The sequence below is a fragment of the Crocuta crocuta genome, unplaced genomic scaffold (genome assembly GCF_008692635.1).
Source record: "Crocuta crocuta isolate KB4526 unplaced genomic scaffold, BGI_CrCroc_1.0 scaffold113, whole genome shotgun sequence".
NCBI classification, from domain to species: Eukaryota; Metazoa; Chordata; class Mammalia; order Carnivora; family Hyaenidae; genus Crocuta; species Crocuta crocuta.
Genome location: NW_027530368.1, coordinates 7,983,252 through 8,007,090, shown reverse-complemented (window position 1 = coordinate 8,007,090; position 23,839 = coordinate 7,983,252). Strand labels below are relative to the sequence as shown.

General features: G+C 41.8%; 1 protein-coding gene across 3 annotated transcripts in view; it reads left to right on the top strand.

Moving 5' to 3' along the window:
• The window catches only part of MEIS1 (Meis homeobox 1), a 136,867-nt gene that overhangs the window by 5,877 nt on the left and 107,151 nt on the right, over positions 1-23,839 (top strand). For all 3 annotated transcript variants that reach the window (XM_077766404.1, XM_077766407.1, XM_077766406.1), the window contains exons 6-7: positions 1,057-1,203; positions 23,363-23,474. In XM_077766404.1, coding sequence (XP_077622530.1) covers positions 1,057-1,203; positions 23,363-23,474 — 259 coding nt within the window. The remainder of the gene's footprint in view (positions 1-1,056; positions 1,204-23,362; positions 23,475-23,839) is intronic.

The window sequence follows — 23,839 nt, the reverse complement described above, 5'->3', positions numbered from 1 at the left end:
CTGAGAGCAGCGGCAGGTCAGACACAGAGGAGAGGTGGAGGGGAGGAGGAGGAGTGGGCAGGGAGTCTGGAGGAGGTGGTGGGGGAGGCACATTAAACCTTTTGCAGAGACAAAGCAGAGTTGATAGTTGTGTCAATTTCTTGAATCTGTGAATCCTGCACACACCCCACCTTCACACTCAAGAAAGGGTGTGGGATAACATGATTTTGCTAGCTGTTCTATAAATCTCAGCAATAAAAACTTAATGCATTGTAATTCAGACTAACATTAAATTGCAAGCACTCTGGGGTTTCTTGTGAGTTTTTGTATGTCAGTGATGCCTGGGGCCTGTAAGACCATGCCACTTATACCTAAATACTTCGAAGCATTCTTTTTCCTTTTGTTAAAAAATCAGTTTGATACCTTTTCGTGGCTGCAGGTTTTTTTCATATCATGAGTACTGGCAATTTGATTTTCTTCTATTTTTTAAAGTGTCCTAAAATATGCTTCTTACAGGTAGAATCCCTAATTACAAATGTTACAGGGACTTGGGCTGTCAAACATATACCTTATACCACCACAGTACTGGTCCTTTCGATATATATACACACACACACACATAAACACACATACATACATATATACACACACATATATAGTAATATATCTCTTCATATATTGCATATATGTGTCTTCACATTTTTCTCTTAGACACATTGGAAAAGGACTTATGGTAAAGTAAGTGGATGAAATTAAATAGTGTACCTTAAATGTCACCCACGCAGGTCACCTCTCTAATGGCCACAGCCCTGGGAGCAGATGAATTTAACACGGGTGTTGAATATGTTGTAGCCTGTGAATCATCTTGTCACTGTCAATTTTCTGGGATATCTCTATTTTGCAAGAAAAGAAAGTTATTCCTAATTCTGGATGCATCTGAGGGTCTCTGGAGGGCACTTGCTCTGTGTTTCCCTATTTGGAAGTTTGGATCTCACAAGGGGGGTGGATTGCACTTGTCAATGTCATTTATGCACTCCTGATTATATTTCCATTTTTTTTATTTCTGTCATAATGTAGGTACACGAATTATGTGACAATTTCTGCCACCGGTATATTAGCTGTTTGAAAGGGAAAATGCCTATCGATTTGGTGATAGACGATAGAGAAGGAGGATCAAAATCAGACAGTGAAGATATAACAAGATCAGCAAATCTAACCGACCAGGTATGCGCTTTTCAATTTCAACATCCCTGGAAAAAAAAATCTGTATGCATATTGCTTGCTGGGTCACTACCACCTCCTTTTATTATTTGCATATGATTAAGTCCCTTTTAGATACATTTCCATCGAAATGAAAATTTTTGAATAATGTGGCTATTATTGCTTCATTAAGGCTGGCTCTGGGATTCGACCTGGAGAGATGAGCTTGTAAAAGCTTTGCCTGCAAACTTGACCTGTTTCTTGTCGCTTTTAATTTTTGTCTTTATTTTATTTACCCTCTGTAATAATGGGAGTGTTAACTGCCAGTGACCGCCTCTGATTGTAGGGCTTTGTTCTGGAGCATTTTTCCCCCTTCTATTTCGAAGAAAAGGAAAGTGTAGGGTCTGCTTATTTCTTATTTTATTAGGAATAAACCCAAGATAGGTGGTCTAAGAGAGACAGCGAGGGTTTGAAATCTAGCAAATGCTGGCTATTTTCTCCCTGTCTGTACGGTTCATTAGCCTGTCTTGTCAGTTTTCCTCGGCCGACCGCTTCTAGACCTCACTGAACATTGCTTTGTGCGGTGCTCGCTGCAAGCTCGCCCATTTTATTGTACTTAATAGAAAAAATAAGACCAGTCCGAGGTTATAAAAACAGATAAATATGGATGTTTCTCCTCCTCCTTTCCACTCATCCTCCAGCTGGTATGTGCACTGGGCCCTGTGGGTTGGCAGCTTTTGGAAGCGTCAGCGTCAGGGACACCCCGGGAAACTCCCTCGGTGTGGCGGTGGGGGACCTCGCGCTGACTTCGCTCTCCACTGCCAGCCTCTGCTTGCTTGGCCCCCTCCTCTCTGGTCCTCCCTGCAGGCCCTTCTTGCGCTGCGTTGCTAAGTGGGGACGACTTTTATTTGGAGTTGCTGGAGGGGTGGGGGGGGATTTCTCTCCCTCTCTCATCCCAACACCACTGTTTGCTCCCAGTCTTTCTGTCTCTCTCTCTCTCCCCCCCCCTCCTGTCGCTACGTCTGTGGACTGGCCCACAGAAGTTGCAAAAATGCAATGAAAGTGAAAACCTCAGGAGCGGGTGAGATAAAACGGGCTCAGGATAGCTCTCCGTTGCGAATTGCTGCAATGCAAATAGAGATTTGGGTTGCGGGTCTCCTCTGGCCTCTCCATACGTAAGTGAAGGCCCAGAGTTGTTTCTCTTTCTGACTTGGCACGTGAGTTCCGTCTTGAGGGGAGAGATCAGCCTGCCTTTGTTAAGCCAAAGGCCAGGCAGGCGTGTAGAGTTTTCTTTGCAAGCTCTGCCATGGTCACTGTTGGCTAGCGGCCCTCTTGTAGAGTCCTTGCAGAGTGTCCGGCTCCTGGGTCTTGGTGTCCTTTTAAAGTTTTCTTCTCTCAACATCACCCTCTTAAATTTCTCTCGGTCATCCCGCGACAGAGGCCGAATTCCTCCTTTCCCCAGGAGCAGAGGAGGGCAGGCAGAGCTGAGCTTTAAAAGCGCCGAAGTGCCAGGTCTCTACTATTATTTGGCAAGTTGCAAACTTTCGGCAGTGTAGACGAGTGCACAGTACAGGCAGTCTGGGCAATCCCTGCGCGGCCCCGCCAAGGTGGGAAAACTGCAGGCGGCTCCGGCCCCGGCTCCGGCCCGGCGAGGTGCCGGGCCTCCCGCCTGGTTCCGCCGCCAGCCCTCGCCCCGGAGCTGTTAAATGCAGATTCCGCCGAGGACCCCTCGGGTAGCTGCTGTTGAATAAAAATTGTAATCCAACAAGCCTAACTAGAAAATGGGATTCTAAGAGCTCCGGAGTGCTGGGTACATAAAGCTATTTGAGCAAATTACAAGAATCGCTTAGGGGCATGAATGAAATCAACACTTTAATTGCCTCCAAAATGAAGATTTATACCCCATTTTCTCAGCGAATCATTATTTTATTAAAGTCAAAGATAAAGGACCTATGGGGTTTTTTTTGGGGGGGTCACAAAATTGGTATAACATCATTGAGTTTCCCTCCTACTCCTTCGATAAACTTCTGTTACACCGTTCCTTTAATTGGAGATACGCAGAGTGGTAGGCGATTGTAGTGGATACAAATTCACATTTTAGTCTCCTCCCTCACTTGACAATGAGAAGCGTGCGTCCCACCCCCGCCGCTTACTGGTGGGCTTCGCAGCTTTGGCTGGGCTCGTGTCGCTGTTGGCCTGTGCGCGTGGGAGCGCTCGCGCGGCCTCTCCAGCTCATCTGGGTCTTGGTCCGTGGGCAGCAAACCCAAGTTTGTTCTACCTAATCGTCCGCTTCCCGGGCGCCAGGAGCGAGTGTGCCTGGGCTCTGTTTGCAGCTGGGAGCGCAGAGCTCAGGGCGCACGCGGGACCTGGTCTCGGACCCCGAGTGGAGTCCCCTGTTCTGGGAAGTGGGGAGTGGGAGTCCAGGCACTGGGGCCGCACTGTGGGGGCCCGTTCCCCGGACTGGAGCCTACTTGCCGGTCCCTGGGGACGCCTTGGGGACTGGACGTCACAGAAAGGACGGCCTCGCCACCTGTCTGTGCGTGCGGCCCGGCTGCTTTGAGCCCCCGCAGAGGGTGCGCTCCGGGACTGGACGCTTCAGGTGTGGTGCGAGCGCTGGTCCTCGTTAGCTCATTAACCCCTCTGTCTCTAGGGCCTGCCGGCGGCACGGCTTATTTCATTTTACTTTTATCCTCCGAGGGCGCGAAGACTGCCACCCGCGCGGGGACCTGGAATCGACGACTTTGATACCAGCCGGTTTCCCGGAGGGCTAAGTCGGCAGATATCCGCTTGGCCTTGTAGTGATGCTTTTTTAAAATATAAAAATATGTATAAGATTAAGACGCCAGTAGAAGCCTAGAAGCCGTAATCTCGTTGTCCCCTCACCCCTCGTACCCGCCCCCTTCCCCTCCCAGACCCCGAGGAGCCAGGCTCGAAAGTCCCCTCCCGTGGGCGCAGGCCTCCCGGGCGCCCTCTCCCGACGGTCTCGCTCCCGGCTCCGCACAGACTCTCCCGACGCCGCGAGACTGGGGGCAGCAAGGGGACCCGGGGGCTTCCGGGGCGAGAGCCGGGCTGCTCCCCGGGAGCGAGAGCAGAGAGGAACAGGGTGCGAGGCGTCGAGGCGAAGGTTGAGCCAGGTTGTCAGTGGAGAAGGATACGGGCCCTTAGGGAGGCGGGACGCCTGTTTGGGGGCTCAGGGCGAAATTGGGGGCGTCCAGAGGGTTTAGGCGGGGAAGAGTCTGGCCGCCCAGACGCTAGACTTTAGTCTGCGCTCCCAGAAGGAGCCGTCGAATTCAGGGCTGTCTGTTGCTCGCCACTCCTTGAATCTAAGCATTTCCACACTCCAAGAACCCGGCCAGAGTGGAGGGAGAGGGGTGAGGAGTCTCCGGGCCCCTAAGGCCGCCTCCCGCGGTGGCCACGCCTGCTCGTAGAGAGAGCGGACTAGCTGGGCCTGTGCTCGGGCGCCAGCCCCGGATTCCCACAAGCAGCGGGAGGCAGAGAAATGGTCCCTTTGGATTACAATTTTTATTCAACAGCAGCTCTCCGGGGGGTCCTCGGCTGAATCTGCATTTAACAGCTCTTGGGCGAGGGCTGGCGGGCTGCGCAGGGCGCCCTGTTGCATGTTAATCCAGATTTGTGCCTGACATCTGGGGAGAAGTAATGTGGCTCAAGGAGATGGAACCAGAAAGCCACGTACGCCAGGCAGGTTAAATGCCAAGTGCTGCTAAACTCCCAGGGGAGGAGGATCGGCCTCCGGGGCTGTGCGGTCCAGGCTGGAGAGCGCCGGGCCTCCGGGCCTCCGGGACCCGGGGCAGACTTGGGCCAGTGAGCTTTGGTTCCCAAGTGGGCCAGGAAAACCCTGATGGCGGTTGTTTTATTTGAAAAGTCTGGAATATTGTTTTTAAAACATCGTTTGAGTTTAAAAAAAAAAATTCTTAAAACTGAACTTGGACTTGACTGAAAACGCCCCCTCCCTGCAAAGTGAGGTAGGGATGCAAGGGAGATTTAAGGTTTCTCTTTTGGGGAGGTGTTATGGTAAGGAATGGGGATGAGAGGGCAAAGGACAGCCTAATGTCTTTGGATCTGCTGCTTTAGGAAAAAAAAAAATAGATGAAGCCATTGGTTATTTACTAATACTAGAAATGTAGGCAATTTGTTTTCATTCAATAAGAAAACTGGTCACAAACAGCAAAAGACAGGAAAATGGTTCCTTTGTCAGGTAGTTTGTTTCTAAATGCTTACACATGGGCACATCTTATTTAAATTGTAAATACTTCACAGCCTCACAATTAATGCCTTTGTCTTGGAAACTCTCAGTCCACAGGCCTTGGCATCCATGGGGGTCTTAGATTCCTCTAACTTTACTTTTTGATTGTTGTTGTGGGTCATGTGTTGTACTCTTACTTCCTTTTTTTGAAATATGTCAAAGGGAAATTATGGCAAGATTCTCTTTAATGATTAAATAATAAGGTGTTGAGTGCTTGTCAGTACATTGGCTAATTGGGATGTTCATTCTAGGCCCTTTATGGCTTAGTATCCTTTGAATTAAAACTTAGTTGTTTACCATGTAAACAGTTTTTACTGTTGCTTTCTGATTGGCTTTTTAAAATTTTTATTCCAGTATAGTTAACAGTGTTCTATTAGTTTCAGGTGTACAATATAGTGATTCAACAGTTACATTACTCAGTGCTCATCATGATAAGTGTACTCTTGATCTGATTGGCTTTTAGTATGTATCTGTGTGTGAATTTCAGAGTAGGGATGTTATTGATTCCTAGTAGGGGCACTTAAAAAACATGTCATGAAAAACAAGTGAAGAGTATATGCAGATGGACTGAGATCAATCAGCTGTAAGTGTAAATGCTAATACTACGAAAGTTATTCCCTGTTCATAGCACATCTCTATCTCTCTCTTGTCTGTGTGTGTGTGTGTGTGTCTGTGTGTCTGTGTGTCTGTGTGTGTCTCAAGTGGACATCCCCAGTGCAAGTTCCATGGCTTATGGAAAGCAAGGATACTAATGCTACTTTGTACAAAGTAAAGCCATAGCAGTAACTCTTGTTCAGTGATTTAACTAGTGCTGCAGCAGTGGCCGCTCAAAAAGCAATTCCTCTTCCCAGAATGAACCCATTGCTCTTGACTAGGAAATATATAGAGCAGTTGTGTGTACTATTGCTATCGGTCCTACCTTAGAGACTCTTATTAGAAAACGTGGAGAAGTTTACATAATAGAGGAAGAGAAAAAAAGGATTAACGTATGGGCACTGTTTTCAAAAAAGTAACAGATATCATGTTATAATTGCCCAACTTTGAAAATAAACAAATTTTAAGTCATGTTCTCAAATCCTTGTATGTTTAAATGTTAAAATGTTTGTCAGAGTCCGAAAGATTTAAAACACAGCTGTTGCTGAAGGAAAATTATGCAGTAAAACTCCATACTCTTAAAAACAAAGACTGTTTGTGGCCGTACAGTGGAAACAAGTTTATGAAGGTCAACCAGATAGGCTAAAGCATTGCCAAGAGACCTACCATAGTAAAACTAGCATGCGTTCCCTCACAGGTAGACTAGGAGGAACTGAAAAATGCCTAACAAGTTATATTAAGGCACTTGTCAGAAATGAAAATATTGTCAACATGAATTCAAATGAAGTATTTTTGTATCCATGATGTTATGCTTTCTGTTGCAATAACAATATTTTCTTATGAAATATAAATATGCCAAACAAATGTGAAATGCTTAAGTTTTAATAAATAATCATTTAATCATCAGACACAACCCAACTACGTATACAGAAACTTTTAAAGGAAAGTCGGCATACAGCCAAATTCCTATAGAGACTAGCAGGGAAAAGATTAAAAAAAAAAAACAAAACACAAAATAAGGCTCTGTAAGAAGGGTCTATAATTCAACATTATTTGACTCCACTGTCAGGGAAATAGTTGAATGATAGGAAACTGATACCACTCTCATTCATTTTTGTTACACAGTCTTACATGTTTGCGTTTGTAACATTTTACATGGCCTTTTTTGGATTATGATATCTGTCATACTTGTATCAAAGTATTACTTGAATTTATGTTATAACTGAAACAAAATCTTTTGTCATTGCTCCTGAGTGCAAAAAATTAACTTAATATTTAAAAGCTACATCAAAACTCTGGGAAAGTATTCTTTTACAGAGAAAAGAAGAAAGTAGAATACAGGTGATGCTGTATCTGACAGTTGTGTAGATGTCAGAGTTAAAGGTGTTCCAAATCCCAACTAAAACGACACTGCTGTAAATCGTGTGGAGCTTGGTGTTCTTACTCAGCAGAAACCATCAGCATAGAATACCTGTCTTAAAAGTTAGAGTCTAAAACATAAAATACAATCTTCTCAATTTGAATTTTAATAATCCCAAATTATTTGACTTTTGGGATCCAGTAAAAGTTTGGCTCTTTTGTTACCTTTAATATTTGTGAATAAACCTTGCATATATAAAATCAATTTTGAAAAACTCAAGCAGATGAGTGTGTATATGTAGTATAAAAATAAAAGACATTCTTATCATATTCTTAATTAAAAGTGCCATGATTTCAAGGGTATAGGAATTTGGGAGATATTTTTGGAGTCTTGAGTGGCCTAAGAAGTATACCTATCTTGGGCAAATTACTGGCTTTCCCACACTTGTAAATTTGACATTTTAATAAATGGTATAAAGGCTACCATGTGAAATAGCAAGAATATACTCATTTAAAAATTTTTCACTAGAATCCAGTTTCAATCAATTTAATGCATTCATGTGTGCAGAATTAAGGCAATTGGCGACACTTTACTCGACTCTCTCTGAACACTTTTTTTTGTTTTTCCCAAAGAGCTTTCTTAATCTAGGAAATATGTTCTTGTTAAAGCAGAATATAAGAATGCAAATCTTTTGAAATTATTTTATATTCTGGACTTCTTGGTTAAGAATTCCTAAAATTGAGTAAAACATACCATTAAAAGTTTATTCTCTGATGGAAAAAAAAAGCCCTTTTCTACATTTATTGATTTTTACACCTGTCATTTATTGGTATCATGAGTGTATACAATTACATACAAATTATAGCCTGAACTAAGTCATTAACTCTCTTTAAGATATGCAATAATCATGCCATGACTTTTCCATGACAGATGCCCCACCGTATATGCTCTAAACTAATGGAGGATAAATAAATTGCGAAAATAAATGCTATATTATTTATAATCCTCAAAAGTACATCCCTACAATTGATTCTTCCTTTGGTACTTTTTATGACTCTGTTTACAATTAATAGGATTCATAATCATGAGGTAAAGAAACTTGAGTGTAAATATTATGGTTCTTTAAAACACTTAAGTGAAATCATATTTTTCCTCAGAAGGGAAATGCTGTTACTATTAATAAGTTTACTAAGGACTACTCTTAAAATCACCATAACTTTTTATGAGTTTAACAAGTTAAAGCAACACTTGTGGTCTTGCTACTTTTTTTTCATTTTGACGCAATACAAAGTCTTAAATTTTACAATGGATTTAAACACATATTATTTTGACTCACATAGAAGATAGTAGTAAGTAGATAATTAACATTTTGAATTATATTAGAATTATTCCCTGAACAACACATAACTTAGAATTAATTGTTGCTGATGAATTCCCATTTCTCTAGACTTTTCCCTCAGACTCTACGACACAAGATGGTGACGTGTTTGTTATTAGTTGTAAATGTCTGGGTTAGTGGCTATTATTTAGCAAAGCAGAGTTGTAATTCTCTCTTTCTAATCACTTCTTTTTCACTGTTTGGTGAACCTCCTAGGCCTGAGATGTGAACTTGAGCAAGTTTGCTAGGTCTCCTTTTCCTATCCGAGTACCTTGTGGTTTATTACCTACACGTGGGTTTATTTTCCTGCTAAGATGAAAAACGTTACTCACTTTGGGACAGGCATGAGTGGAGACCAAAGTCATCAAATATTCCCAACCTGTGCTTTACAATTAGGTGAAAAACTGAAAACTGTTATTCTTGTTTGCCTTCCCCAGGGCTCTGAATCCTTGATATGAAGATTCATATCAGCCCCTTTGCATTCTTCCTCTTAAGGCCTAAATGTTTATTTTCAGTGACTGTATTCATAACGGATAGTCCATATTTGTTCCCAGGCCTCCAGGATTTGCATTTTATTCTGCATTTGCATTCACATTAGGTCCCACAGAAACTCTTTAAAGTGCAGTGTGTTTATGGCTATTATGAAACTCTGCAAAATGAAGTTTGTAATGAAATCGACACAGTCATCAAAAGGACAATGAAGGGAGCAATTTGATGTAAATCCAGAGTTTTCTTATGCCGTCCCAACTTGTAAAAAAGCTTCTCTGTCGTTTTTTAAAAAGATATTAGAAGCTGAATGAAGAAGAATTTCTTTGACAATAAAACACCTCCTAATGTCTCCATAACTATTTGGATATGTTCTCAAACATTAATTTGATAGACAAGCTATAATTAACTGTGACCCATAGTGTTTTCTGTTATTCCGGGACTGTTCCTTAGCAATTTGAAAACTCAGTTTCCAACTAAATTGTATACAATGTCTGACGTTCTTAAGGCCTACTTACACTATTTACAAGGAGTAGAAATAGTGTGTATATCACTAGGGTTTCAAAGGAAGAATTTTTGAGGATGGGACTAAGAATTTTTACAATGTAAAATCCTAGCAAATGAACTAGGGCAGGCTTTTTGGGGATTTTTAAAAAATGTACTCCTCCTTTCTATTCACTGTAATGCTAAAAGTTCTTCATGTGGAAGAAAAAATAAAACCACTGTGTTTAATGAGACAAAAATTCATACATTTTATTTTTAAGTTTATTTATTTATTTTTGAGAGAGAGAATGAGCTGGGAGGGACAGAGAAAGAGAGAGAGGGCAGCACAGAATCCAAAGTAGGCTCTAGGCTCTGAACTGTCAGCAGAGCCCCACACGGGGCTCAGACTCAGAAACGGCAAGATCATGACCTGAGCCAAAGTCAGATGCTCAACCGACTGAGCCACCCGGGTGCCTGTCATACATGACATTTGTTTTTTATTATTGTTTTTTAATGTTTATTTGTTTTTGAGAGAGAGACAGAGTACAAGCAGGGGAGATGCAGAGAGAGAGAGGGAGATACAGAATCCGAAGCAGGCTCTAGGCTCTGAGCTGTCAGCACAGAGCCCCACATGGGGCTCGAACTCACGGACCGTGAGATCATGACCTCAGCCATCCAGGCGCCCCCGTACATGCCATTTTAAATCTAGTTCTTTTATTGATCATAAAAATCAGTAGTGTAGAAAGAGAATTAAAAGTTGTAACAAATAGGTAAGATGCTATTAGCTAGGATGCTACAATCAGAATAGAAACTTCTGTGGTAAAATTAAATGGGGTATTTTGGGTTTAGTTGGAACACTGACTTGAAAGTTCCCACCAGATCTGGAATTGTTTTAAAATCCATGCTTCAGAATATTTTAGTGTAAGAACTTTGTGATAATTGCCCATTGGACATGACTTTTATTTGAAATTGTTCATAAGAAACCCAGTCTCATGAGTAGCCACCCTGCCCTTCACTCTTGAACAGTTCAGATAAATGTATTATTTATTTACAGTCTATCATATATATTATTAATGGGAAATATGCTAACTGTACAGAGCATATGGAATTTGTCTTTCAGAGATAGAGGTGGTATCTCTGCCCAAAGTGGCATAACCCTAAGTAGATAATCAGGTTACCCCCCAGTGTACAGATAACTATCATCTCTTAGAGAGTCATTATGTGTTTCTGTGTCATAATTCCAGATGCAAATGCAGTTTCCCATTTTCATTTTGTCAGAGTTTTCTTGGTGCTAGCTTCTGCCAAAGAGAATCAGGATTTTTACATTTTGAGTTGGTCTCGGTGATAAATTCATGTTTGAGGACAGAAAAGATACTGAGTAACAGAACATTAACCCCTTCATTTCTTTCCGTGTGCTTCTTTGTCCCTTGATGTGTTTACAGTTTTCATAAGAATCCATGAAATTTTCACACTAGTTGTGTATTTTGTGGCTTGGCCTATTGCTTCACTTCATTTTGGGATTTTATGTGCTGTGTTCAATAACGAAATCACAAGGAGAAATATCAGACTCATTGTGTCCCACACTTTCATGTGCAAAATAATAGAGACATCTAGACTGTGCTTTTTCTCTGCATATCAAGTGTATTGTTGATGTTCAAGTATTTTTTATTCTAATAATTATTCAAATCCAGTAACAATCTGCATTTGAGAGAGTATAAACATTTTTATTCTGGAATTTGGAATTTGCAGCAACTCAATTTTATTTTCCAAATTACCCTGCCATTTCAATTAGGTACATTGTTCTTCACTCTTCTGTTTCGACATTCTAAAGTTTGGCTTGCCACCCTAATAGTGAGTTGTTTGAGTGTTTAATATTTATCGAGTGCATGTAAAGAACATGCCAATAGAAAAAGAGGAGAATAAAACATTAACAAATCAATTATGGGGCTTTTTTTCACTTGTAGTATACCTCTAATACTCCACATACTCTGTAACTGCTAAAATAGTGTGAATAGCCTCCAAGAACAATAGTCTTGCATATGGCTGAAGAATGGCGTTCTGATAAACTGGAATCTCTTTAAGAAGTGCACCAGCAATAAAATTCAGGCTCCTGCTTCTTGCATTCACAGCTGCCTTGGTTGATCTCTCTGTTAAGTGACTTGAAATATAGAGAATTTGGCCATTCTGAGAATTGGAAATGTAATCAAATCTCAAAATGTCTTGATAAAGGCTTTTCTGATGACTTTACCAAAGATAAATAATGAAAGAAGGAGCGAGAGAGAGCTTAAGGATTCAAAAATCCTTGAAGAATAACAGATACTTTGAAAATACAATTTGGTTGAAAATCTCAAAAGCTGGAAGTTCTTCTAAAAACAAAAAAACACAGAAAAATTAGAGAATGCCGGACAGCTAATTGTTAGCAGAAATCAGTGGTAAATGTAAGTTTCCATGATTCTTTTGTTCAGAGTATAATACTATCAGGTAGTAGGAAAAAAAACAAGACTACGTCTTGGCTGACTTTTTTTTTCCTTCTAGATCAAAATTGTGGATTTTCTAATTTGAGAGTTTAGGAGCGGAAGAGATTTCAGAAACACTTGAGAAAGAGCAGTTAAGTGTGCTGATTGTAACTCAGTTACACAACCTTTCAGGCTGGGAGTGTTTCAATAAAATAGACATAATTTAGAGTTGGAGCACTGACATTTGAATCTAGGCTCTGCTGTGAGAGGATAAGGCGTGGCTCTTCCATGAGCCTCAATGTCATTATCTGTAACATGGGGACAAAGAACCCTCCGTATTGAGTTACCATGACAACTAATAAGAATGAATGGAGAGCATTTAAAATAGCAAACCTTAAATAAACCAAATATTAAATAATATTCACCCCCTTGTATTCTGCCCAACCTTCAATAACTTCAGCTTGATTTGGGGAGGGAAGATAGGGTGGTTGTTAATGAGATGTTATTTTATAGACCATTTTATAATCATAGAGTTTAAGAAAAAATGTCTTTTTAATTCTCATTAGAAAGGATCACTCTTATTCTGATTTCACCATTGTGTAAAAGGAGACTGGGCACTCAGATGTGTTGCTGAGATAGTACAGTGAATCACTGCAGATTCGCTTTTGGGTTCAACTTCAAGTAACAGTCACATGCGGATCTGGTGCTAAGTATTTTTCTCCACATCTCTGAGTGCAAATGCTTCATGGCTAGGGGCCAGTTGCTTACTAGGTCTTATTATCTACTTGTGCTAAGGATATAATGTTTTCTGCATTATGGGGATGTTCTTTTTGCTAGGATGGTTGCCTAGAAAATTTGTGGTTTGAGGTTGTTTTATATAAGACACTCTAGCGTTTATTTTATCTAGATTTGTTTGCAGAACAAGAAGCATTGAATACTGAGTTACAAATGTAAAATAAAACATTGGGACGCAAGCAATCTTATAAAGGGATTTTATAACATCAGGTATACTGGCATATAATTTATAGTTTCTTCTGCCAGTCCTAAATAGAAATGATAGGAAATAATCTAAATTTCAGCTGAAAGCTTTCAGAAGATAAATAGGGAGTATAGTTTGTAATATTTACATACAAATATTTGGAGATACAGTGGTGCCAGTTGGATTAGAGTGTTTGTTTGTTTGTTTGTTTAAACATTTTAATTCTGAATTACAGTTCACAGGTATGATTTCAGGAGTAGAAATATACAGAATCATTAAAATCATTTAATATAAGGGTTGACGTTTATTAATTGCATGCCAGACAAAACACAATGGCACAGGAAAAGGAAAGATTATTGAAACATAAATGAGCATTTTTTTTACTAAGATTCCTAGTGTAATAAGGCTTTATTGTCTCTTCTCTTCATGAGATTTTACTTTGCAACAAACTGCTTTAAGAATTTGAACATTCAGTGCACCCAAATAATTTCTAAATTACTCATCTGCTTTCCAGTTTTGAGATTTTGGTAAAACTCCTCATGATCCCTTGATAGCAGTTTCCCTTTGGTTGTAATTATTCTTTTCCCATGTACTTTAAAAAAAATGTTTACTTATTTTTTTTCGAGAGAGAGAGTGCAAGAGCAAGCCGGGGAGGGACAGAGAGAGAGAGAGATAGAGACAGAGACAGAGACAGAGGGAGACAGAATCCCAGGCAGGCTCTACCCTGTCAGTACAGAGCTGGATGCCGTGCTCGAACTCACAAACTGTGAGACCACGGCCTGAGCTGAAACCAAGAGTCAGACGCTTAACTGACCGAGTCCCCCAGGCGCCCCTTCCCATGTAATTTTTGGAGTGAGGCTGCCCCATGTAAGAATGTGTATTGTCTTCTGAGACCACAGTAGGGTCTCTGTGAGATGGCGCTAGCTTTGGTCCCTCAATGAAGAAAAACTGGGCAGAAGGGATCAGCACTGTGTGGATTTCATGAGGAAAGCTTTTGGGATGTTTTGCGTGGTGTTTTACATCCGCAGACTTTTTCCTCAGCCTTGTCGATTCATTTTTAATGTCGCAGATGAATTAATTCAACTCTGTAGATTGTAATGACCTCAGAGTGTCAGAGTTGAGTTCTAAAAGATATCAGGCTTCTTAAGTAAGATCTTAAGGAGTGCCAGGAAAGTGACCCATCACGCTGGGCCTGGCCTCCTAAGACCACTGCTGTGACACCTGCCACGGCAGCCCACCCTGGACCCTGGGGAGGAGAATGAGGCACGGACATTGGCAGGAGAGCAGGCAAAATATTTAAGGGCTGTTAGACTCTAAAGATGCGTCTGGCGGCCAAACTGCTTTAAATTTCATTATCACATAATTAAAACCATGGAAGTTATTTTATTTCCATGTTCTTTTCCCTTCCTCCTCCTCATGCACATGGTGCATGTGCTTTGCCATGTGTCCGTGAGTGTGCACCTGTGCACCTCTCCGTGTCTGAACCTGAGGCTTCGGGGATTCCTAGAGCTCACACAACCGCCTGGTACAAAACTTTTCATTTAAAGATGAAATTACTCCTTGGAGAGTTTTCACCAAAGGCAAAAAAGCACAAAAATTCTTCTCCTCCTCTATACATGCCTCATTACACAGAGATAGAGGATTCAATGTTTGAAAAATTATCATTTTTGTAGGTTTTATTTGTGGTACGTGAGAACTGGGAAATCTGGAACTCAGTTTAACAGACGCTGTCTCTGCTTCCACAAACTACCCATGACTACTAGCGTACACTCATATATATATTTATATTTATACTATATATATATTTAAAGCAATACATCAAAGTTGCCAAGTTTTAAGGTTTTAGAAATCTACCTTATGTGATGCTGAAGTAGACACCCTTACGCCGTGTGTAAAGATCCTGGCTGGCTCCGACACGGTGAGCACCATAACTAAGGGAAAATTGGAGAATCATGAGATGTGTTTCCAGATGAAAGTTCACAATGGCAGCTGTAGTGGGGCTGGAAGAGGAAGCCGTGGGGAAAGCCGCAGATTCTGAGTGGGGATGCTGGGTTTCCATTGTCTCACCCCTAATTTCCCATCTGCCCCAAGTTACCAAAATTACCTGCCAAGCCTCTGTTAGGTGGGGTAAAAAGCTGGTTTTATCGCGGCACTAAAAAGGAGCTCAACAGGAACCCTGGCAGGCCTACAGACTTGGCGGAGGAGAAGGGGGAGCAGGCACAGGGAAGGGAATGAGAAAAAGAAGTGTGTAAGGGAGATAACTTTGTGGAGACTGGGCCACGCTGAGGGGACACCTCAGGCCACCACCAGTCTTCACCCAGAACAACACTCGTCTCCCCGACTTTATCATCTTTCAGCAGGATGGAATGTGGACTTAGAGAAGATTCCACTTCCAGACCTTTCCCCCACACATTTTAATGTGGCCCCTGAATCCACAGCCTGTGGGCACACTCAGCGATTAATCTGTGAGCTTCTGGCATTTAAAAATATCTAAAAGCTTAAAGGATAAGAGGACAGTTTCACTGTGTTAAAAACAAAACATACTGCCTAGACTTGTCATGGCTAAATGAATTTGCTTAATGATTTCCAGGGAGTTTTTTTGAAATCTGTGTAAAGGATTTTATACTTTTTTTCCGAATGACCCGAATTTGAAGTTGGATAGACATACCCTCAAGGGAGTGTGCTTTGAGAACAACCAGGTTTACCTAGGGCTCTAGCGAAGTGTAGGTGCTATTTGGTGATTGAATGAGTTGAAGTTCATACTGTATCTTTGGGTTATCAAGCGGATGCAAATGGGGGCCACCAAGATAAGTGTTTTAGCCTTTCAGATTTTAAATAACTCAAATAAAGAAATCTCAGGATTTCCAGGGTCTCAACTTCAAGTACATACTGGTAAACATGTATCCCTTTTTATTTTTTTCATGTTTATTTATTTGTGGGGTTTTTTTTGGAGGAGGAGGGGCAGAGAAAGAGGGGGAGAGGGAATCCCTCACTGTCAGCACGGATCTCAGGAACCATGAGGTCATGACCTGAGCCAAAATCAAGAGTTGGACTCTTAACCGACTGAGCCACCCAGGCGCCCCAACATGTGTCCCTTTTACAGCAGTACCTGGACCCCTTTTCTCCTCTTCTCTCTGTGTATGGATCTCTCTGGTCTCTCTTCCTCCAGTGGCATCATTGATTGGGAAACATATAAGGCATCATCTATGCTGAAGTTCTCTGCCTTGAAGGTTCCTCAGAGACACTGTTCAGACAGAAGTGAAAAGTCTAGGGGAGGGGACTAATTAGATGTGGCCACCCTAGCAGTGAGTGATTGGGGCAGTCAGTGACCCCATCTGCCATGGCTCATGGACAAGTGCAGATCTTTGAGTGTGAATGCCGGTATAGACCATGCAGGTATGGTAATGTGAGCTTGCATCCGCAAGAGCATCATGCACATTGGTGCCTTCCCCACATGGACTGGTGACTCCCCTGGTCTGGAGGGACTGGATTGTTCACTTTTGGAGATGAGCCAGCTCTTTCAGGCCACTGGAGATCATTTGCTAAAGAGACCCTCGTGGTTTGAAAAAGTAAATGTACTTCCCAAAGAGAAAGCCGCCTATGGATTGGTGCAGACCAACTTTACATTTTGAACCCTGTGATTATTTCATCAATTTCTACATAGCTTCTAGCTGACCTCTTCAGAGTCAAGATCACCAGACTTTCATTTATATACCTTTTTGAATGGGACTGGTAAGGTAGAAATTTTGAAAAACAAAACCCCACTATTTTTTTTGGTCTGATAAAAAAAATGATTCTGACATCATACTGATGTGATAAATGACCAAGTGAGAAGATATGTCAAAGTGCTTTGTATACTGTAAAGTGATTTATAAACATTGGGCATCAAATTAAACTTGATGGGGTGGGGAGGAGCAAACCACCTGTAAAATCACATTATTTGAAGGTGAAAATAAGATCAGTGTGCATTCCCTGAACACACACCAGCTGGGAGATAGGCCAAGGCATACCAAACTATACGCTAAGTCAGCTCAGAAGTAAGTCAGTAGAAGAAGTTAACTATTCTTTCCAGAAGGTCTATAAACTGAATACACCTGTATGTAGATATTTCAGGATATTTCATGGATTAGGATATTAAGAGTTAGTGAGGTTGTGATTTGTCTAAGACCATGTAAGTGGTACAGCCAGATTTCAAACTGGGATATGGCTACCTTCAAATTTCCTTTCTTTTGACTGTGTTGTAATGTACTTGCATATTAAAATATATATATTTTTATGGTGGTGTGTGTTTGTGTGAATGCAAGTGTGTGAGATGTTTTTAAATTGCACAAATCTTTTTCAGGTATTTTATGATATTTCAAATAGGAGATCACAGTACCAGATGACAATTTAATACAGAGATCCTCTATATATCACTTAAGTTATTCATTTGTTCATATAGGAACATATTTGTGTTTAATGTGTTACACTTTCCTGGGATGGAGAGCATAAGGATGAATAAGATATAGAGTAGGATTTCAAAATACCCATAGTGTAGAATTCTACAGGTCATCACAAAACAGTACAAGGGTGACATGACAGAGGTGTGCATTAGGGGCTCTACATGGTCAGGGGAGAGCAGCCTCACTCATCCTGGGGGATGGTGTGTGTGTGTGTATGTGTGTGTGTGTGTGTGTGTGTGTGTGTGTGTATCAGGGAAGGCTTTCTGGGGAAGGTGATAGCTGATCTGTAACTTAACTAGCAAGTAGGCGGTAATTAGAGGCTGGAACCAGGCAGGAAGGGAGGATGAGGATTGGCCTAGAGGGACAAGCAGAACATATCACATGGTTGAGGAATGGTCCTCAGCGAGTGGACTAGGAGGGCTTACTATATGAGGGCTAAGGATCCCAGACTGTGGTGTTCTGTAGGCAGTAGGGAGCTGTTCATTCATACAACAAACATGCCTCCAAGTGCTGTGCATAGGCAGGATCCTTCATAGGCAGGATGCAATGGCGAGCAAAACCGACCAGTTCCTATCCTTGTGGAGTTTATATTCTAGTGAAATTGAACTTCTTTAAATCCTGGAAGTGATTTGAACTTTTTTTTAAATTTTAATGTTTGTTTATTTTTGAGAGTGACAGAGCATGAGTTGGGGGGTGGGCAGAGATAGAGAGGGAGACGAGGGAGACACAGAATCTGAAATAGGCTCCAGGCTCTGAGATATCAGCACAGAGCCCGATGTGCAGCAAGATCATGACTTGAGGCGAAGTCAGATGCTTAACTGACTGAGCCACCCAGGTGCCCCATTTGACTAAACTCTTTAAAGCTGGGTGGGCCTTGGGGCACCTGAGTGGCTCAGTCGGTTAAGTGTCTGACTTTGGCTCAGGTCATCATCTTACAGTTCGTGAGTTCGAGCTCCGTGTGGGACTCTGTGCTGACCACTCAGAGCCTGGGGCCTGCTTCGGATTCTGTGTGCCCTTCTCTCTCTGCCCCTCCCCTGCTCATGTTCTGTCTCTGTCTCTCAAAAATAAATAAATGTTGAAAAATTAAAAAAAAAAAAAGCTGGGAGGGCCTTAACAAGCCCAGCAATCACTAATGTGAAAAATGAGAGATTTCTTTTTGAACTATTTAGGGACAAAAGTAAACAAGACATGAGGACTGATTGTATGGAAGGTAGGGGGCAGGGGGAGGAGGAGGGAGGTGTCTTGGATGTTTCTCAGGCTTATACCATGGATAGATGGGGTTATACCTACTAGGATCAATAAAAGAAGAATGAGTAGGATGTTGATGGGGAGATGATAAGTTTAGCACGGGATTTGTTGAGTGAGGTGAACATCTTTGCATGGAGATGGTTTAGCAGGTGGTTGGGCACACAAGTCTAAAGACTAAAGAAGAGACCCAGAGACACAAATTTCATGGCATATGGGTGATAACTCAGATCGCAGTAGTGAAAGGAACTGTCCAAGGAAAACATGGAAAGTGATATGAGGAATGGAAGTATGTCCAAAATTAAGGCATAGGTGGAAAAGGAATGGAAAAGATGGAGAGAGGAAACATTACCAATAGATGGCTTCATTCAGGAGAAAGGATGGTTTGGGAAGTTGTAGCTCATCTGTTAGGATATTGGTAGAACAATAAACAATGAATGATTCAGCTTAGTTCCCTAAGCCTTGACCAAGTGCTGAGCATGCACCATACATTGTGCTGAGCCAAGAAAGAACAAGATAGGGAAGTTCCAGATATTATCTGTGCCCTAGAGGATCCTGTGGTCAAGGAAGTCATCACTTTACTACAAAATACCTGTATAAATTACCTCATAAATTTAAAAACGCCACTCGAGGGGCGCCTGGGTGGCTCAGTCGGTCAAGTGTCTGACTTCAGCTCAGGGCAGGATCTCACGGTTCTTGGGTTCGAGCCCCGCATCGGGCTCTGTGCTGACAGCTAGCTCAGAGCCTGGAGCCTGCTTCAGATTCTGTGTCTCCCTCTCTCTCTGACCCTTTCCTGCTCACACTGCCTCTCTCTCTCTCCCAGAAATAAATAAAACATTTAAAAAATAAATAAAAATTAAAATGCCACTCGATGAGCCTTAGCATATTTTCATGTAAAAACCCCTTGTTTTCAAGCATTCTTGAGGACTAATAGAAGGCCTGGGAGTATTCAAACCATTGAAGAGAGAAAACATGGAGAGAATCAAAGGCTTGCCCCACATATTTAAAATGGCTGTCTTTTAGGGCTCTACAACTAGACAATGAAACTGGTTTGTATGTTTTATGCTAAATTTGTATGTTGACCAAGAACTTTCTGAAGGAACGAAGCCATTTTTGTCCATTTATGACAAAAGAAATAATGTCTGAAGGACCATTGGCTCTTAATACCGGGTTAAAGTGTTGACTCCATGATCTTGAAGGTCTTTCCCGCCCTGGCTTTTCCATCTGGCCCTATGAAGGTCTCCTAGAGCAGTGGTTCTCAGACTCTGAAAGAATCACATATCCCTTTGACAATCTGATGAAAAGTTGCGGACATTCTCCCTAGGGGAAAAAAATGCAAGTATGTCCATAAACAAAATTATTGTTAAAACAAGACACCCCCGACCCCCGAAGTCTTTAGGAGGTCTCTGGACTTCAAGTTAGGACCTCTTGTCTTAATGGATTTCCACTAGCAGAGAACATAGGCATCGCTTACTCTGAAATTATACACATTGAAGAAAAAAGCCTCCTTGGAACTTAGTTTGGAACCACGACTCTGGTTTGCTATACATCTAACTCAATGCACCATTGATTTTATTTTGTCAGCCTTACTTTACAAGTGGCCCCAAGCAACTCACAACTTCACAGATATATGTACATAATTGTATGCACATATTTTATTTTAAAAATAATAATGATGCTGTTTGGTGTAACCACATAGAATCACAGAGATTCGTTATTGTAACTGAGATTCTCGGGTAGATGGATTTTGGGGGAGTTCTTTCTGATTAGGGCTGTCTTACATATTTATGCCAGAGAGTTCATGAGCTCTTTCTGATACTTAGACTTTAATCATGTTTAATGAACTGAACTAAACATAATTCTCGTTCTGTTTTGGTAACCTTGTGGATTTCTCCTAATGCTCAGTTTTGTGTGACTCCACCGTTCTGAAATGCTAATACCCAAAATGCTAATTCAAGAGAGGACCACGAAAGTTAGATTTCATTTCAGAGAAGTGCACTCAGTATTCACAGGCCTTTCCAGAAGAGGTGGAAAATATTGGCTCCTACCTTTGGTGCACACACAAGTTTAAACATATAGGTTGCACGAAATTTGGATAAACCGAGGTGGAATCCAACATTTCTTGCATGAATGCCTGTATAATGTGGTGATAGCTGTGAGAAAAGAGGAGCCCGGCATCTAAGACCCAACACAATGAAAATGCAATGAATCGGAATGGCTCACAGATCATAGCGGAATCAGAATTTCCAGCAAGGAAAATCTTTTCATGGTGAATTAAGTGGTGGATGAAGAAAAATGGTGATGAAAAAAGGTAGGCACAGATCACAAACACTGGGCTCAGGGCTCACTGCTGAAGATTTAAGAACCTTAGCTAAAGCTATGCAGAATAGAATGTGGAAAATTGAATTTACTAAACAATTAAGCATTGAATTAATCTACATCCTGCACAGTAGAAAAGTGGGGGAGGGAGCAGAGCAGAGCTGAATAAATCAGTGGAGCTCATTAAAAGATAGTGAATATATCAGGTCTGTTGTAGCATAAAGGAGGACAGTTTCCTGTGTAACATGGAATAATTCTTGGGTTCTAAGTCACCTTTCTGGAGTCCTAGTCTTAATCAGATTAACAAACATGCTCCTGATGAGGTTATTCTGTTGCTCTGTATTTTAGCTTGTTATCGGTGGCTTTTCTATTAATTACGAGTCAGATCACCAGTCAACAATAGTAGTGAGGGACAACATAAATAAAATGAGAGAGCCCAGGAGATGTCACTCGCAGGATCTCATGCATCCTGAAACTCCCACGGGTTCCTGCAGCCTCCCACATGCCTTGCCGGTCTTTTGTTCAATTACAGTTAATGCAATAGTTTGCCATTTTCTCCTTCTAATTATATTTTCAAGTGGGATTTGTAGCACATAGAAAAACATCCTTTTACATGTCGAGGCACCGGGGTTTTGTGCCTGGCATTGTCTGTCCCCTGGGTGCTGTACCATTCTTTCTGCAGAGCTCTGAATAAACAAGTCCCCCTTTTAGAGCTGCAGTTGTACAAACTGAAAATTTATGCATTAACTGTTTGCATTCTGAGCGTGTGTTTCAGATTACCTCTTCCAGCATGCATCTTCTGGCACGCTGCAGAATGCGTGTTTGTCCAAGGCACCTCTTTCACAGCACGCCTATCTTTCAGTCACCGAATCAGCAGATCAGTTATCACTGTTTTTGAGAATGTGCATAATGGTTGAGTCAGATGCACAAGTGGTATATCTCTCTATGACTTCATTTAATTTGGGGGGCTGTGTTAACCTTCTGGCCAAGAGTATAGGGTAGGTGGCCGTCAAGCATCCTTTTCAGGAACAGGGACCCTTCCTTTGATTCTTACACAGCGTGCCTCTTAGATGGGATCTTTCCTTTTCTCTCCGTGGGTGTCAGAAATGTTTTGATCTCCTCCTCAGCCTTTCTTACCTTCTCTGGGACATGAGAATACTTTTCAAGATGTAAGCAAAGAGCACTTTGATTTTGCCCGGCATATTTAAAGCGTTGGGAGGGTCAATAAACTTTACCACCACCCAGTCATGAACCGTGACATCCTGTGACTGAAATGATGTAGACATATTTTACACACAAGATCATCCTGCCTCTCCACTAATAATCTTGAAGACAAATATCACTTCCCAGCCAAGAACCAGCTTTCTTTTCTGCATTATCCCTACTGTGCAGGATGGCCAGTGACTCATAAGGCTGTTTTTGAAAGCTAGCACTAAAAGCTAATTAAAATCTTTTCTGGTGATAAAGGGAGATTTGGGAGAAGTGTTGCCATGATTGTTTTCCCCAAGAATTTAATTTACTGCCAATTTTTCCTATCTGAATGTTACTTTCAAATGCACCCAGTGATAAGAAGCAACATCTGTTTTCCGTTCAATAGTACAAGAAGGCTCGGCATGGGGCTGAGTGTACACAGTCCATGTGAATCTATTGTTATTCTCATTTCTTTTTTGTCCTCGTGCCTGGTCCATTTGCTGTGTACCATCCGGCAAACAGCTGACACATACTAGCTATAATGGACCCCGGCCTAATTGTAAGGTCTTAAAAGCTCTGCCACGTTTGTCTTTTAGGATGAGTCAGGGGCCTCTATACACCGCAGTGCTGTAGACCACCACTCTTACTTCACACGTTCAGAGTAGTCGCAGACTGTTGTGCCAGAGGATTTGTTGACATTAAGAATATAGNCCCCCCCCCCCTTTGCCTGGAATGTTTTTGTTTTTCTTGGTAATAAAGCCTATAGTTACTTACAGAGTAACTATCTGCAGATATCATTTTAGCTCAGAAGCAGATTTCAAATGTGCCAAGGCAGCTCTAGGACGGCACCATCTGTGAAGGGGAATGGGAAAGGTGGCATGGCCGTCCGTTCTGGCCTTCCATTGCATTGTCATTGTCCGACAGGAGCCTGCCGGACCAGTGTTAACAGACCACTCTATTTGGATTTCTGATTTGTGCCCCCACAGCCCTCTTGGAACAGAGATCACGATGACACGGCATCCACTCGTTCAGGAGGAACCCCGGGCCCTTCCAGCGGTGGTCACACCTCACACAGTGGGGATAACAGCAGTGAGCAAGGTAGGAGAGGTGTTCTCACTCTCTTTTGCTACTTGTTTCATTTTTAAGGGTTGAAAAGCCAGGAATGTCTAGTTAGTCACTATTTATACAGTTTTTCTAGAACATAAACCCCTTACAGTATGAGAATCAGCTTATCTTATTTTATTCTCCAGACCTTTTCTTCTTCCATGCCACTCCAGCTGCCTAACTGCCTGTCACCTGGCCACCTCCATAAAACAGGGTCAGTGAATTGACTGAGGGCTAGATTAGAGTAGATTAGAAGTTCGAATGTGCGTAAATAGTATGCCACTAATACCCTGCTCTACAAATAAAAAAGTATGATGATTACTTGCCCTTAGAGGCTTTTCAAGAGATCATGAAGAGAC